The 16,866-nt window shown below is 47.1% G+C and overlaps 5 protein-coding genes across 5 annotated transcripts; 4 read left to right on the top strand and 1 right to left on the bottom strand.

The window, feature by feature from the left end:
* Window positions 1-1,370: 1,370 nt before the first annotated feature.
* On the bottom strand, window positions 1,371-4,587 carry LCP9604111_6477 (glycosyltransferase; the record flags this gene model as incomplete). Its single annotated transcript, XM_039074402.1, has 7 exons — window positions 1,371-1,627; window positions 1,690-1,828; window positions 1,885-2,563; window positions 2,624-3,385; window positions 3,435-3,671; window positions 3,740-4,370; window positions 4,431-4,587. 7 exons carry the CDS (start codon window positions 4,585-4,587, stop codon window positions 1,371-1,373), a joined length of 2,862 nt encoding a protein of 953 aa, XP_038927527.1.
* Window positions 4,588-5,955: 1,368 nt separating this feature from the next.
* LCP9604111_6478 (uncharacterized protein) lies at window positions 5,956-8,634 on the top strand (the record flags this gene model as incomplete). The annotated part of the gene is made up of 6 exons (XM_039074403.1): window positions 5,956-6,097; window positions 6,157-6,621; window positions 6,697-6,897; window positions 7,864-8,435; window positions 8,505-8,552; window positions 8,599-8,634. The coding sequence occupies 6 exons, from the start codon at window positions 5,956-5,958 to the stop codon at window positions 8,632-8,634; spliced, it is 1,464 nt and encodes a 487-aa protein (XP_038927528.1).
* Window positions 8,635-8,778: 144 nt separating this feature from the next.
* Window positions 8,779-9,789, top strand: LCP9604111_6479 (CAZyme family GT2; the record flags this gene model as incomplete). Its single annotated transcript, XM_039074404.1, has 1 exon — window positions 8,779-9,789. The coding sequence occupies one exon, from the start codon at window positions 8,779-8,781 to the stop codon at window positions 9,787-9,789; it is 1,011 nt and encodes a 336-aa protein (XP_038927529.1).
* Window positions 9,790-11,341: 1,552 nt separating this feature from the next.
* On the top strand, window positions 11,342-11,662 carry LCP9604111_6480 (uncharacterized protein; the record flags this gene model as incomplete). Its single annotated transcript, XM_039074406.1, has 1 exon — window positions 11,342-11,662. One exon carries the CDS (start codon window positions 11,342-11,344, stop codon window positions 11,660-11,662), a length of 321 nt encoding a protein of 106 aa, XP_038927530.1.
* Window positions 11,663-13,861: 2,199 nt separating this feature from the next.
* Window positions 13,862-15,950, top strand: LCP9604111_6481 (transcription factor TFIIIC subunit TFC1; the record flags this gene model as incomplete). The annotated part of the gene is made up of 5 exons (XM_039074407.1): window positions 13,862-14,002; window positions 14,057-14,366; window positions 14,422-14,499; window positions 14,557-14,665; window positions 14,729-15,950. 5 exons carry the CDS (start codon window positions 13,862-13,864, stop codon window positions 15,948-15,950), a joined length of 1,860 nt encoding a protein of 619 aa, XP_038927531.1.
* Window positions 15,951-16,866: the final 916 nt, after the last annotated feature.

Consider the following 16,866-nt stretch of genomic DNA (forward strand, 5'->3'; position numbering starts at 1 on the left):
TTGAAGCCGGCTCGCCACAAAAGTGTTGCGATTGCAAAGAAGCCGGCTACAAATGTGACTGGAGAAGCTTTGACTCTTGCTAAACCTGTGCTTGAAATAGATGCTTACACCGATTGGGATCTTCTACAGATCCCGCAGGGTATCCGGGGCCATGTCTTTGAACTGATGGCCTTGATCGAATTCGCGAAAAGATACTGGACCGACAACGGTGGTATCGGTGGTGTACCAATGCATGTACGGATCCGGTGTGAAGGTGTCCCTGAGGAACATTTCCCCGCGTTAATTGAGCTCTTTACTGCCTTTGATGACCTAGTCGAGACCCATATAAAGGCTCATATGCTGACAGGCAATGGCTCTAACGTGAGTTTTGTTCAACGTGTTCTACATTCGTGAGGATATTAATCCTTTACGGTGGGCTTCCGTGATTGTATCACCGGGGTTATATTCACGATTTGCTTTTTTTTCCGCCAGCGTCTTCATTGTGAGGTTTCCTGTTAATAGCGTGGTGAGGCGGCTATTGACCAGGACCTATTTGATGTTTTCCTGCCTGGTTCTGTGGTTGTTTCAGTGCCCTTACAAAGCATCTTTTTCCAGCTTTTTGCATCATTTGAAATTATAGACTCTACTAAGCGCAAGTGATCCTCATATTTACTAGGCGAAGACATAAGGTTTACCAAACAAGGTCGACAGGATAGGAGATAGCAACATCGGAGGTCAAAATACACCTCATAACTAACAGCATCTACATTAGTACCGCAAAGTTACGAGCATTATCATCTTTTTCAGCTTCTGGCCAAGTATAATACAACCAATAGTAGAAACAATGAACTAGAGCATTCTGATAATCGGGGGCAGCGTCTTCCTTGCCATTATATACTACGTTGTGCGCGCCCGGCACGTCTACAAGGGTCCTATTGTGGAAGTCTCCTTATAGAGAGCTGTCGCATAGACCTTGAGGGAGAGGCCAATAGTTCATTTTTAGCTTTTCATAACGGGTAATTAAAGTCAAGGTGGTGAACACAAGACATTAGTAACTTTGCACTCCAATTGAGCTATTCTAAAAGACACCAACAACCCTTGCCCGTCGCCTTTGTGTGGAACGGGCGATACGCCTCTAAGTTCAGACTTCGATTCATGGTTTTCAGTACGAAGTGACGCAGGTATCCTTGCTTGAGGCCAATTGGGTAGGTCTACTCTCCAACTTCTTCTATATACAGCGGGATACAATGTTGGACCTGGACTCAATGCACAAGGTCAAACAGGTCAAACAACAAAAAAAGACGCGTTCAGGACGCTGGTAACTGATCAATACAAAGTAACATACAGACTGTTAACCCCTTACGGTGAAGTTAACAAGAGTACCTCAAACCTCACTCAAATAACACCACAGCATGAGTGGAGTCCGACATATGCAAATGGTGGTGCGTTTTCAACTTTTTCAAGTCGTGTTCAATAGTAATCCATCCCCTGGATACCTCTTCCCTTTCCTGGGCCGTGGATTCTCGCATCTCTTCGAGTCCTTGCGAAATTCGACCCATTACAATCATGCATTTTTGATGTCTGCCTAGCGAGTCATTGATCTCTCTGACTATCCCGCTTAAGGGATATCCTGCTAGACCCCATAACCCTGATTAAGATTAGCTTGTAAACAATAAGATCACAGAAACATTGCCTGCATGTTCCACATACCTGCTGTCGGCTTGAGAAACAACCCACCGATTCCTTTTCCGACACCTTTGAGAAGCCCCTTAGCACCTCCGTGCTTAAGACCATGATGCGGCTGTGTTCCTAGGCCCTTAATACCGAAGTAAAATCCATCTCGGAACTCCTGTACATATGTTAGAATATTTGGCCCTAGACTGGCGCTGGTATGGCTGTTACTACCTTTCCTGCCGCCCTGAACCCGCTTCGAAGACTGACCACCTGGGGGGTGTCGGTTACTGTCGTGTCGTGATATAATTTGGGTGCGTTGTGGAAACCTCTGGCCATGCTCAGTGTCAAATCGGTCGGTACCACTATGATTATCTTCAATATTTTCTTGGACATTTGACTTCCGTGTAACGCAGCTTCGTGTAAAATAGTAGATTTAGGTGGATTTGTCGGTGTCATCGAGCTGCTCATTGTCTTGGCCTTTTCGAGCTGGATATTCCTTTTGCGTTCTGTGCTCCGAATTCGATCAATGCTGTTGATATCGGTTTCATTGTCCGCATCGGTAGTATCTTCCTGTGCACTCTCCCCTTCTAGGATTTCACCATCTCGCTGTTCCTCATTCTCAATCTGCAATTGCTCGTTCTCATTTTGAATATGTGTTTCAGTCCCATCATTATTCTCTGGAGATAAATGATCTGGTGAAGAAAGTACTGCCTGACATGCTGCGTGGCGATCAAAATGTTCATGGGGTTGGCGTATTGAGCGAGCAGCAGAAACAATATCATGCACAATCTCTCTGGGCGCATCGACAAGCCCAGTCACGAAGCTCGTAATGACTCCAAAGAGCACCTGAGCACTAGCAGTAAGTGGGTCGGCAGGGTCCAGTAATGTATCATACTCAATTGGACGGTAACTGTAGGCGAATCAGCAAGAAACTCTCACAGCTGTGGTGACTATGTGGAGCAAGACTTACAGCACGAGCATATCTGGGCTGATCTTCCCTGATCTCACTAGAACCGTTGCTGCAAAGGCACTGAGGTTGATTCTGGTATGTTTGAGATGCCAAGCCGCCGGATGATTCGGGACTATAGAGCATCTGTATGACTGGGGGTCAAGATTTCGATGAAAGCTATTCACCCCATGGCGCACACCAGACTCTTCCTGCATTTTCAACGCGATCGTCTGTGCTCTCTCTAGAGTACTCGGCTCTAGCGCTTTCGCGATTGCGCTTGAGAGATTCTGCACGTTCAAAATTTTATGTGGTATTGGTGCTGGCCCAGCTCCAGCACGCGCAACGATGTTTCCCCAGAATTGCTGGTCTCCAAAGAAAGGGACAATTATTGTCGGTCGACCTAGCGCGAGCCCTGCCGCTGTGGTGCCAGCACCACCATGGTGGATAACACATGAAACCTGCCCAAACAGCCAATCGTGAGGGCAGTTTCCAATCATCAGAATATTGTCCGGCACTTCGTCTGCCCCCAAATTCCCCCAGCCTTTTGAGATAAGAGCCCGCTGTCCGGAATTTTTGACTGCTTCAAATATGGTTTTTGTCAGTTTGTTCGCATTATCAACTACGATCGAGCCAAAACCAATGTATATTGGTTTTGGTCCTGCGTCGAGAAATGCAGCTATTTCCGTTGGTGGTGTGTAGCTGGTCTCTGAGAGGAGGAAGCCAAAGCCGCATACATCGATGTTATCAGCCCAATCAGGGGGCTTAGGTAGTAATGAAGGGGACCTGTTTCAAATATTAAACTACTTTTGCCAACCAGGAATATGTTACTAACCACATATACGTATGTGGCACATGTAGTCGGTGTAGTATGCTTGGGGCAGTCATTGTATCCAGGGGTTGGAGTGCCAAGGTATTTTTGCGAAGTGTGTTCAGAATATCTCCTAATCCTTCCCATACCATCATATCGACGATATTGTAGGACACGAAATTTGCGATAGTTGGCTTGCAGTTCCGGCGGTGGACATTCGCTAACGGGTGGGGAAAAGACTGGGTTGGTGACCAGGGCATCCTATTATTGATTAGGTGTTCAGTATACGAAAGGTGCATAGAGATTACTATATAAGAGAGTCAGCTCACGTGAATATGATATGGAGAGGGATACCCAGTCGTTGGGCGCAATGGATATGGGCAAGGCTAGGAGGGTTTGCTATAATAGCATCCGCCACAAAGGGCCGCTGTCGGTAATCCACTGTCTTACTGAATGGGTCTTCCTTAATCTGGTGAAGGTAAGTCCCATCACCCTTTTCAAAGCAAGATTTCCAACATCCATTGAAGATTTCCTTCATCTCACGGCGACGCCTCTGGATATCTCCGCTGCGTATTGCCTTGAAGCCCGGTAAAAGGCCCGGATTTTTGACCATATAAGCCATCAGCTCCTCTGGGTCTCCTCCGATATTGAAGAACTCTAGACCGGTATCGAGAACAAACTGCCGAAAAGCTAAATGTGTGGCCAATCTGACTCGATGACCGTGTGCTTTCAGTTCTTTCCCTAGTGCCACAAATGGTTGAATATCGCCTCGAGAACCAATAACTTGGATGACCAGGTTTAAGTGCAGTGGGAAATGCTCATCATTCGTGTAGGGCCGTTCCGCGCTGACAGCGCATTCGGAATCTCGCTCAGAATGTATATCCGCGCGTTGGATGTGCTTTAATAGCCCTCCGAGGTGCGGTTTATGCTGATCGATATGGATATCCACTCGGCCGTCACCTACAACAAAACGTGATCCCGTTAGTCAAAGTCAGCGATCATTGCCGGAACATTTTTTACCTAGAATACGGGCGTTCAACCCATCCTCGAAGAATTGCACTCCATCGGGGTCATCTGATGCTCGCTTAGTACCTTCACTCGCCCAATCACCCGAGCGATTGATGTCCATTCTCTCGAATGATATTTCTGCAGGATTTGGTGCTAGTACAGTTGCCATGATCGACGGGGGTATGGCGCGTGGGATGGCTAGAAGAATAATTGTGAGATTGACGATCAGGAAAAGCGATGGTCAAGACGACGAGGCAAGACAAAAAGTCCAACACGTGGCGAGGTCTCCTTGGACTCGCGCACTCTCACCTTCTCGTAACTCTGACAAATCCAAGTTCAAGATGCCATTCATGTTATGTTTTGGTGGTTAATGACGTCTGTAGACTCGTTACGCCCAAGGTATGTGAAACTTTAGCTTTTTGTGAACGATCGCTGGGTCTAGATCACCCGCCTTGCTCGTCACTCAATGCCTAGGTCTGCCGCGGTCTACTTGTTACCAGTAAATATAATCCGACCGAGAATGCGCCAGTAGATATTTTGTCCGCAGTACTATTTAGGATTTGCGTACGTCATACAATTCAAAACACTAACATCGTACTAATTCTCTATAACTAGGCGTTATATAGTTAACTGACGGAAAAATGGTGGTAAGGCGAGTGTATATGTGGCAGAAAAATCTCAATAAATTCTCCAACTCTCTAAAAATGACAATCTTGTGAACAAGTTAGTAATCAAAACAAACAAAATGAAATGAAAGGATGTTTTTCGCCAGAAAAGCCACTGAGTTGGTTTTTCTAGTAAAACCAGCCTGGTCAATCACGTGACCCATCTGTATCAAGGATGAAAAATGACGGTATTTATCCGAGATTCTGACATCAACTTTAGTCCGATTAATCCGGGCGGGGCTCCCGAGGTCTCCTCCCCACTCTCCACGCCAATAGCGTCTAGTTCCTTATGCCATCTTTCGATCACCGCGATTAATCTGATATCGATTAAATATCACCATGGCGAGCACATCAATTTTAATATTAAAACAGAACCGGCGAAAGCGACCATCATTCAGCCCAGCTAAGTTTAGGCATTCATCCCTCCCACCTCGCGCCAGGCCCGAGTCCCCAACCGTGAAAACTGAGGAATCTGCAATCAACTCAGCGTATTGTAGTGACTCATCCGCCCTCGACTTTAACGAGTCTTCACTGCTTGATGATGATGGATCGGCACCATCATTAGGGGACAGATGTCATGACTTGCTTTTTGAATACTTACGAGAGCATTTCAGGGTGGAAGACATGTGGGTCATGCAGCCATTCATATTCCTTCGTTGCTCTGAGCGGCCGGATCCCGCCCGGATCCCGCCCAACGCCCTTTTACCATATCGGGCTGCTTAGCCTTCTGGCTGGGAATGGATGACCCGCTGCCAACTCTCACTCCTGGTTCTTCTGGAGGGGAGATAGAAATAGACGAGTTCGTTCACGTGGACCAAAATCTGGTTCAGGACTTGAAACCGTATAGGATGCCAAAACCAGAAACGCTCCTTATGGTTCTTATACAACATTTCCCGGAAGCCGCAGCCATCTCCTTCATCTTCAATACCATTATAGTTGAATTCGACGAGGTCGATGAGGATGCGTGGAGAGAGAGAGAGTCGGGCCCCTACCGTTTTCCTTCGCGAATCTCGCGTTAGAACTGACCTACTCGAATGGGTTGCTCGCTAATTCCGAGCGGAAACGGCCTATAGCCCCTAAGCCAGCAGATCTGAATACCCTTGTTTCAGACGACTCCGACTATATTGCTGCTACGGGGTTCTTCAATCCTGGAGCGATGATTTGTTCTGATCAAGAGGATGCCGTCTCCGCTGGGGTCTTGGTGGAGAAGAGTTCTGAGCAGGGGCTCACCGTTGCGTGTCACTGCTGGGATCGGGAGTTCGACGAAAGGTTGGATCACCTGGGAGATCCGAATAATTTCCGAGTGCTACAAGCAAACTCGAGGGTCGGTTGTGTGACTGAACGTATCGACGAAACTGACATCGGACTTGCCAAGCTGGACGATACTGTTGCGTTTAGCAATAGATTCCTAGATATCGAAACAGCAGCTAAAGTCCTTATCCCATTCACCGGGGTTAAGACAGGAGACAAATTCTTCATTGACAGTTTCGTTACCGGCCGGCAGCGCCTTTTATGTGCCGGAGTACGGGTACTGGGATGTAAGAGATGATAGGACTTCCTCCGTGATAGACGAGAGAACCCGCCCGACAGGAAATATGTCATCATGCACCAAGGCATTTATGCCACCAACGACACCATGATTACGACTGTTCCACAACTACGTGCAGGTATCTGTGGCTCGGTTCTTGTACGGCTACAGCGTGCAGGGGAGGAATCGATTTGCCTGGAAGATGGAGAAGTATGTGGGATTATGCATTGGGCCGAGTTGGCTACGAAGTACTCTACGAGCCTCAAATTCTTTTGCTTCGCGGACCGTATGGACCCTTTAGACTCGAACGGATGGGCATGCGTTCCCGTCCCAGAGAACCCCCGTTCCTCTTCCTAGCTCTATTAACCACGACTCATTATCTAGCGACTACAAAATTACGGGCAACTACAACCCGCTCGCTGTATCATTAAATACCGATTATCTATGATTAAAATATGATTTTCTATTATTACACATAATAGGTCAGTAATAAGTAGAGAAAATAAGAAACGTGTACTGTCTGTCAGCTTTATAAAGGTCACATGACCTTATAAAATAAGTTAGATTAGCGAGTTCTTATGCTAGTTCCCCTCCTCTTCCGCAAGCTTCGTATACGCCCGTCTTACATAGAACACAGAGGGCTGCTTTGATGCTGTAAATCATAGATCGGAAGACAGTCCAAATACCTAAAAGTTCAATATGACATCGTTAAAGGACAATGTAAATTATTTAATCATCCTCAGAAGTAACAAAAAGCAAAGTCAATGATCAATCAAGAAGAACGTATGAAAAACAGGTAAGACAGTAAGTGCCAATATTTCGACTTGCAGAGAAATAAATCGGGATATTGATGCCATAAGACCTAACCAGCTCCAAAAAGGCTCCTGCAAAATCTTGACCATGGCAATGTTTTTTCTCCTGTCTTCTGTTACGTGCCAGGTTCTTTCTAGCAGAAGAAGTGCATTGCTAAACGAATATCAAGTATGAAGAAGGAAAAGAAAAGAAAACAAATGTAAAACAACAAATGGGTCTTTATACCCCTTCGGGGGCAAAGCCCTATCCTCGCTTCCCCCAGAAGGAAGGTACGACTGTCTGCGCAAACGAGTTCCTTCGAACGGGAAGGAACGACCAACGGTACAATCCCAGACGGGAACGTACGAGTCTCGCAAGTGCCAATCGTGACATCTTCTTCCTTCCGATTTAACCTGTTCAGCCTGTACGGGGTGATAGTGGCGGTAACTTCACACCCTAGGGGAGCATCCTCTGCACCGAGGGTGTGAGTCCCACTCACCCTGGGTGAGCTTACTCATTCTAGGTGGCTTAAGCATCCTAACGTTACTTGGAGTCTCATTCGCGGCGTTCATTGATCTTTATTACTCTCTGCTGTTTCAAGATCTCGTTCGGGATCATGACCAGCTCCCAGGTGAACATGCTTCGGATGGCAGACCAACCACACTGCCATTGACTCAGAAGATCATTATTGGCATGTCGTTGTTTGTACACCTGAATGCCTTCTACTTCGCTATCCGCCTATTCTTCGCTCTACTCAAAACACCGAGAGAGTCAAAAAAGGCGTTGCAGCGCCGCCACTCCACTACGCCAAAGTCTGTCGACACGGAAGATGCTTTCGAAGCAGAGTTGGCAGGCAATTTTTCGTTGAGTGTTCTTGGGGGGACTCAGTTTAAGGCAGAGTCGAAATATCTTGTCAACAACCAGGAGGTCGTTCACGCCATCATCTTACCCAATTATAAAGAAAATTTTGATACCTTATGGACCACGCTCCATGTTCTAGCCAGTCACCCTATAGCTGCCAGTCAGTATGAGGTGAGTTCCGTTCTAGTCGTTCATTTCTTCATGAAGGAGCTATATTGACCGATGATTGTTCCAAATTAGATCTACCTTGCAATGGAACAAAAGGAGCTCGAGGCCCCTGCAAAAGCGGTCAGTCTAGTTTCAGCTTTTGAAACCAGATTTTCTTACATTGAAGCCACGTTCCATCCGTCTGGAGTACCAGGCGAGATAGCCGGGAAGAGTTCCAACGTCGCATACGCCGCTCAACGTATCATCAATCCACACAGAAGAGACAGCAGGGAGGACTTGGCCAGTAGATTAATCACTGTTATTGATGGTGTGCCGAGACATATCCATCTTCTATTAAGACTTCACCATGCTGATAACCCGTATGGGTAGCCGATACCTATCTATTGCAGGATTACTTCAATGGGTCCAACGACTTCACTTCGACGATATTGCCAGCCCCGAACTATCCTTCTATACCTGTCCCATCATCTTCGATCGAAACTCATCCGAAACACCGATTCTAGTCCGCTGTGCAGATATGATGTGGGCATTCGCAGGTGTCTCAGCCATGTACCCTAGATCCCCGATCTCCATTCCCACCTCCGTATATACTCTTCCTCTCAGCATGGCAGAACGAGTTGGGGGATGGAACAGTGATGCTGAGGCAATTGGTGGAGATATGCATATGCTTCTCAAGTGCTACTTTGCCATGGATGGCAACATCACCACACGTGTTGTCGCAAGCCCAGCGAGCCAATGTAATATATCCAGCAATGAGCATCGTGGCTGGCGCCGGGACATGGATATTTTGGCAGCTCGCTATCGTCAAGCTTTGCGCCATATGTGGGGTGCACTGGATACGGGATTTTTCATTCGGCAGAGTGCTGCCAACCTGTCGCATCCCAGCTGGCAAATCCTTTTCAGCGGGACGCAATGGGCCCTTGCGCATCTTCTCTTCGAAGCGCACTTCCTTCCTTGTCATTTGATAATCACGTTGGCTATGTCATCTATTTATTTCGCTTTCATTTCCTCGGAGTCTATGCATCCGGATTTGGAGTGGGCATTTCAATTCACCGGCGTTCTGGAGGTTTGTTCTTTCATTATGATGAACATCTGCATGATAGTCTATGGAAATTGGCATAATTTCTGCGTCAATACCTGTCTTACGGACATGATGGATGCCGTTGTCCCTGATGCGGGCTTTTCATTCCGAAATGAGTGGAATGGCGGTACTCTTCTCGAGCGTATCCTTTTTCCCATGGCGGGAACATTGTTCGGGCCCGTCCCGGCCATCCAAGCTGTCTTTTCTCATTTCTGGACTGATAGATTGGTATATAAAGTAAGCCGAAAGCCAAGCTTCCGTCCAAGCTCTGTCTAAAAGATATATCTTCTCTTGCGGGCTGAGACTTGGATTTCCATGTGGCGATGAGAAATCGTCTTTAGTTCACTCCAATTCTGGCTTTTGATCCGGTATTACACTCATTTATGATAGTGTGACCAGGAATTTCATAGACATTCTTTCTGTATCTCTACTGATTGAATACAATTTCTTGGGTTGCTGCTCAATTCAGTAGATAGCCTCGTCTCTTCCTCTCTTCTTCTCCTATCTGTCAGCGATCATTGTACGGATTATCACCCACAGTTTCTCTTTGCATCTAAATTCTGTAGATTCTCTAGACTTGTGCATTTTTTCATGCCTGCGATTGCTCCCCTGGGTCTTTAGCGCTGATTGAACTGATTCATCTAACCTTCCAACGAGCAGGTCTTGTTTTCAATACGAAATCGATCTCGTTATTCAAGCCCACACTCACTTCTACGAGCGCAATGGGCCCTTGGACAATGAAGTCATTGATCCTGCAGGTTTGAATAATCCCAAATCCCCTTGGTATATTACTAGCGCCGCCCCTGGCCACTATGACGGATTGGACAGCGTTGATACCCCCTTGAAGCCTGATGCTGTGTATGGAGAGGATAATGCCTACGAATGGAGCAAGATCACCTTCCACAACTGCACTCATATGACTCATGAATTTGTGTCCAGCAGCAACAACACTATTCTCGACACTGCGACCTTGTTCAAAGATTGCAAGTGCGGTTCAGGGAAGGGCAAGCCCTGGATGTGAGCTCGACATCGATATTGAGAAGCCAATATTGTGTTGTTTTGTAAATCATTGTTTCCTTTGGGGACATACGGATTAGGGCGTTCAGCCTCGAATTAGATATTCTCATGTGTGGACCAGCACTTTCGGAATGCGTTTGTGAATTGAAATAAATCTGCCGCTTGCGAGTTGCAAAATATGAACCCATTAGTTAGTACGCCATGGATAGATGTAAACAATTAAGTTCAAGATTAATTAATACCCTTGTAGGCTAGACTATATGCCGATCCCTAAGGGGGCGTTTTACCGGTCCCCGGCCGATGAGCTGAGTGAGTTAACCGCAGCTGGTAACAGTGATATCAGTCTCTTCTTGTTCAAACACGTAGTGAGACTACGCCAAGAAGACAAACGAGAGGAAATGCATAGATTGCTTTCAACCAGCACTTTGCTATGGCAACGTGAGAGAAAAAAAGGCACAATGGACTTGGCCGTGTGGCAGGATTGGATTTTCTGAATCGCCATTGCTTGGAAATCCAGAAGTTTTTTTTATATTTTCCTTTATGGGCAGGGGAGCAATTGTCTGACTCCATACACCTACCTGAATAGGCAATAGACTAGGTCAGGGGCCTAGTTCAAAGGGGATTGTGCTTGGAAATACCCCGGCAATGATTGGCTGGAAGCTAGCCCTAACTCAGGCAGAAGAAATGTATCAGGAATATCCAGCAAGCAGAGACAGTGTGCAGAAATATGTATATATAAACATATTTTGTGCTATTGCCTTGCGAGATGCGACAAATTCTGTTGATCTTTACAAAGAAATAATCACTCGTCATGGCTAGCACTATCTACATGGCAAGTGAGCATGTGGTCGAACAACTAAATCAAACCCATGCCGCCAACGAAAAGCATTTCGATTCAGGGGAGGTCATGCGAGACATGATTATTGGTCTGGCTGATGGAATGACAGTACCGTTTGCTCTGACGGCTGGTCTATCTAGCCTAGGCTCTTCCAAGCTGGTCATCCTCGGCGGTCTTGCTGAACTCTTCAGTGGGTCGATCTCAATGGGCTTAGGGGCCTATCTTGCTGCTGTAACTGATCGAGACCATTATGAGAACGAGGAGAAACGAGAGCAAGGAGAAACGAGAGCGTGAAGAGGTTGTCTCCAAGCCAAATGCAGAAAAGGAGGAAATCCATGGGATTCTCTCCGGTTACGGGATTTCTCGAGAGGCAAGCCAGAATGTTGTGGATTGCCTGTCTGAAAACCATGAAAATTGGATCCGGGTATGTCAGCATGCTAGATAAGAATCAATGGTGTTATTGGCTAATGTCGGGACCTAGTTCATGAGGAGCCGAACGTATCCAGAGCGTGGATTTCGGCAGCAACGATGGGGATCTCTTATTTCATCGGTGTGGATATTTGCTCTTGCTATTATTTCCTCCATCCACGACTTATCTGAGGACCTGACTAACATGCGAGTACTTGTTTCTAGGCGGCCTCCTTCCCATGATACCCTACTTCGTTATGCACAAGGTTGTCCACGCGTTGTTCGTATCCATCGGGATCACAATTGTGATTCTGGTCGGCTTCGGCTTCATGAAAAATTATGTCGTGATCAAGACGAAACAAGCAGGACTGTACGGAGCGGCACAGGCCTTGTTGGTTGGCACCATCGCCGCTGGAACCAGTTACGGGATTGTGTATGGCATCGATCATAGCAACCTTTATACATAGCGTGTTGCGCTTCCCCGGGCCAAACACAGTCTGTTATCTATGGGGGAAATTACATATGGCACTTTATAAATGAGGGGCCTACTGAAAAAACGCATAGTTGAAGCCGACTAGAAGATTTAGACATTTTCGAAATTTTGGAAATCCTATGTGACGAAAGATAGCATGAACATTTCTCAAAGCCACTAAGGCTCTTCGATCTATCACCATCTCAAATAAAATATTCCATGATTTTTTCAAAGCCCGGTTCTTGCACTCTCACACAATCTCTATGATCACATACCATGCCTTTCAATTTACTCGCTATAGGACAGAATTACACCAGTGCCTTGAATGATACAAAATCCGCTGGGACATTTGATTGAGTTACAAATGATTGAATTCGACAAAAGAATCTTATTAACCCTTCGTAGGGCTCTTCAAACAAAGAATCGATCCTCTTGGATCTTTACAAGCCTGGCTTTCTTTATCCTACTACATATGCGCGAGCTTGACGCTGCAAGAAACATGTTCTGGGGGCGCCACAGAGACCTGGTATGACTATAAGCTCACTTTGAGATCTACTATCTTGCTAATAACTGCTAGGGAGGTTGCTGGATTCATCCGTCTAAGCAAATTAATCTCATTGAGGAACAAGTTGCTTCTTGCAGTTCTCTGCTAGCTTCTTATCATTCTGTCATTGGATCAACTCCATTGACCATGAACTGGGACAGCCAAAAGTCGAAAGAGCTTCTCGATAACGACGAAATGCTTATCATGTCTATGAAGGTACTACAGTCATACGTACGGGCCCTGAGTAAGTTTCCTCAAACCGTGTTCTCTGATGCCACTTATCTCACCAGCCCATAGGGGCTTAGTAAGCTTGGCAAATCCTTGCATCAATGTCTAGAAATTGGATCGCACCTGAGAAGGATGCACTTCTTGGACAATATAATCCATGACGGGAAGGGCAAATAGTGCAGGTGGGAGATTCTAAGACTAGAAAAGTTAGAGGAAGGGAGTGAGTGGATATGATATGGCAGAGCTAGAGGAAGCAAGGGCTCCAGGGAGGGAGGTCAAAAAGCAAAAACAAAAAACTAGACCTACATCAGGCTTTGTATTGAGATATGTTAACTGTATGGATATGTACATGGGAGACATGGAGCTGATAGAGTAGCATACACCTGTCATTGATAATGTTCTCAGCCTCGGCAAAGATGGATATCTGACTAAAATGTCGATTTAACCAATTCGATTGAGATGTTTCCCTAAAGCTTGCTATCTTGTTGTCAGTTATACTCCTGTGAAGAGGGCCCCATGTTCGAGGTAATGAGTCAGCAAAATTCCCCCCCGCCGGGCGCACTAACCGCTTGTGGAATGTAGCCTCAATTCTTTCCCCAAGCCTAAGAGCCTTTAATTGTGGCGAAGGTGAAGAAAAACACAGAATTTCATCCCATCCACACAGATTTATTGAGCTGAGCGCACTGGAGAAAAAGTGGCAGCGTTGCCTTTGATCGCATTTATCCCAGCCCACCCGAGAGGAAACCGAAACCAACTGTCAGCAACATCAATTAGGACTCAAAGCTGGCGCGAATGATATTACGACCACAAAATTTACAAGTCTGATACAAAACCAATGAGTATGGATGATCAGCGGGGGTCTAGAACTGCCCCCTTCTACGCAGTGCCATCCCGTCGCCTCGTCAGCGTCGAGCACCCTGCCGTGATCCGCAATGTCGACAAGGCGATCGAGACCTTACAAGGCGATGCCGGAATAAAAGCAGTGAGGAAGCTTCTCCCTCTGCCAGAATATAGAATACACACTGATATCATACAGATTCTCAACCCGGCCACAGACGGCACACTAGCTAATCTGGTGTTGCGGCCAGAAGATGCCATGGCTCGATCGGTGCAGTCAACAAGCATCCAATCAAACAATGTTTTGCTCAAAATTACTGTCCCCAAGCGGACAGGACGGAAGCGCAAGAGAGGCTCGAACGAGCCTTTCGCAGACGCACCGGAGTCAGAAGCAACTGACGCACCCCGGCGACGGACCGCTAAGGATCTCCTGCGCAGTCTGAGTGATAACCCTTCTAAGTACCAGATTGAGCCGGTCGGGAGGGTTGAACTAACACATGTGTTTCGGGGTAACTTCACTGCTCTAATTCAATCCATGGCGAGTTTGCTAATGTCTGATATTAGGAATACCTGATTTCGTTTACTCGACCACGGCCAGTTCATTTACTAACCGGTTCCGAGACCAAATTCTCCCTTTTGACTGTGAGTTTGAGTCTGCTTACCATGAAGCCCACTCGAGATGTGACTAACAACCCACAGTCGACAAGATGAAGCAATTTGACATCGACATGGCCAAAGGCGCCGCCGAGAATGCAGATCTGATCCCGCCACCATCATTTAGCCACGGAGACGTCCCCTTCCACTACGTGTAAGAGCCACCCTACCGAAAGCACCGAGCTAAGACCACCAGTCCACTAACTCTCCCTCCCAGCTATCGGCAAAACCCGACAGTAAAACAAGCAATCGGCAGCTCCGGCAAACTAGAAACAGTGAACACGCAAACCGCCAACAAAATCCTAACCCACCTAGTCCCCTACGACATACCCGAAGTGCCATCCGAGCCGCGCGCGGACATGCTCCCAATAAGCGCACTAGACGCAGGCATGCTCCGCACAATCGCGACGCTAAACGCCCTCTACGAAAAACAGCCCGCCTGGACACGTCGCGGACTACGCAACAACCTAACAACCGACGAAGACCGTCTGAACCTCCGCCACGCAATTCCATACGTGGGCTACATCTTCCGATCCGGGCCATGGCGCGATGCGATCATCAAGCTCGGCCTCGACCCACGCACCTCACCAGAGTACCGACATTACCAAACCTTTATGTTCCGACTTCTAGCACGGGAAGCGGAGGTTGCGCGAGACGGAGGCGGCGGACGACGCCACAATGTGCCACGACCGAGCGACCAGCGCATGGGCGAGGACGAAGCCGCCAGCGGGCCATCGACGGGCCATATTTTCACCGGCAAGCAGCCGTTCGCGCAAGACGGACGGATCTGGATGGTGGGCGAGATCAAGGACGAGCAACTGCAGGCTGAGCTGTATCCTCCTGATGCGGGGCCTGGGTTCCTGCGCAGCGAGTGCGATATTGTGACCGATGGATGGTTTGGGAATGGCACGCTTGCGAAGGTGAAGACGGTTATGCGACATAAGATCCAGGCGTTGATGGAAGGGCGGGAGCCGGTTGATGAGGATTATACGAAAATTATGCAGCTCCCTGCGCATGCGCGGTCTGAGGCTGATTTCCCGTTGTTCACGCTTGATCCCGAGGTTGCGACGCAGAAGGAGATTAGTCTTGCTACGGAGGTTCGGGCGGTTATCCGGGGTTCGCCGGTTTGGAGGAATTTGTCAGCTAATGCTGGGTTGGTTAGGAGGGAGATTGGGGAGGGGAGGGGGAAGGTCAAGGGAAAGCAGGCTGTGAAGGGGAAGAGTGCTGAGCCGGAACCGGAGCCGGAACCGGAGCCTGAGAAGGTCGACGAGGAGAGTGAAGGTGAAGAGGAAGAAATTCAGAGGAGGGAGATGCTGGCTGCTCAGGTTGCGGATGCTGCTGCGGCGAGAGATGCCGATGAAGCTGATGATGACGACGAGGCGGACGGTGACGGTGATGGGGACGATAGTGATGATATGGATGAAGACGACGACGAGTAAAGCGGCTACTAAATTACTGGATGATTGGCTATGTCTAGAACAAATGGTACTTTATGCTCAATATTGTAATCAAAATAATCATTTTATTCGTTGTTAAAACCATAGGCAGACTCGGAGTATATTGTGAAGCATCAGACACAACATAGAGAGTAACTCATCAATTAGGTAGGATAAAGAAAGTCAATCCGAGTGGTCGTAATAGTGAAGCAAAACAAATGCATAATTCAAGCCTTATACCAAAACACCCGATACACTGAACACCAGTGTCCAAAAAGCGACGAACACCATGACCCTTCGTATAGTTATACGACTTGAGGGTTTTGTGTTTTTGAAATGGTACTTAGTATTATGTTACTTTGCCAGATCGATTCGTAAGAAAAGAGTGCATGTTAAGAAAAGAGTGTACATCGAGTGGAATATATAGAAACATCAAACCAACCGGCCTTGGTATCTTGGTCCACTTCGTCGGTAAATTAGTAGATATTAATTCTTCTCTACTTATTCACAATCATACGAGCGGCTGACGACACAAAAAATAACGATTCTAAATTCTTGAGTGGCTGCTTGGTCCGTTCTATGACCAATGGCAGCCAGTATGTAGCCGCCAGTCCCCCTTCGTTCGTGCTCACGTGCATATTTATCATTGCGCCTGCTGCAGCTACGTTAGCTGGAAACCAAGCCAGAGGCTCTCAGGCCGAGAATAGGTGGTTTCATCTCAAATTATTTCTCAGTCAGAGTGGATCTTTGCCCTTGAGATGAGCCATCAACCGCTACAATTGTGTATTTCCTCCCCTTCTGTCTTGAGCACGCCCAAGAGGAGTAAGCTTGTCATGACCCATTGTACTAAACATACGATCTATTCAGTGGCAGATGAGGTCCATATTGGATTCCTAGGATGTATGAAGACAGATTATAC

Source organism: Penicillium roqueforti (genome assembly GCF_015533775.1).
Source record: "Penicillium roqueforti strain LCP96 04111 chromosome Unknown scaffold_17, whole genome shotgun sequence".
Classification (NCBI taxonomy): Eukaryota; Fungi; Ascomycota; class Eurotiomycetes; order Eurotiales; family Aspergillaceae; genus Penicillium; species Penicillium roqueforti.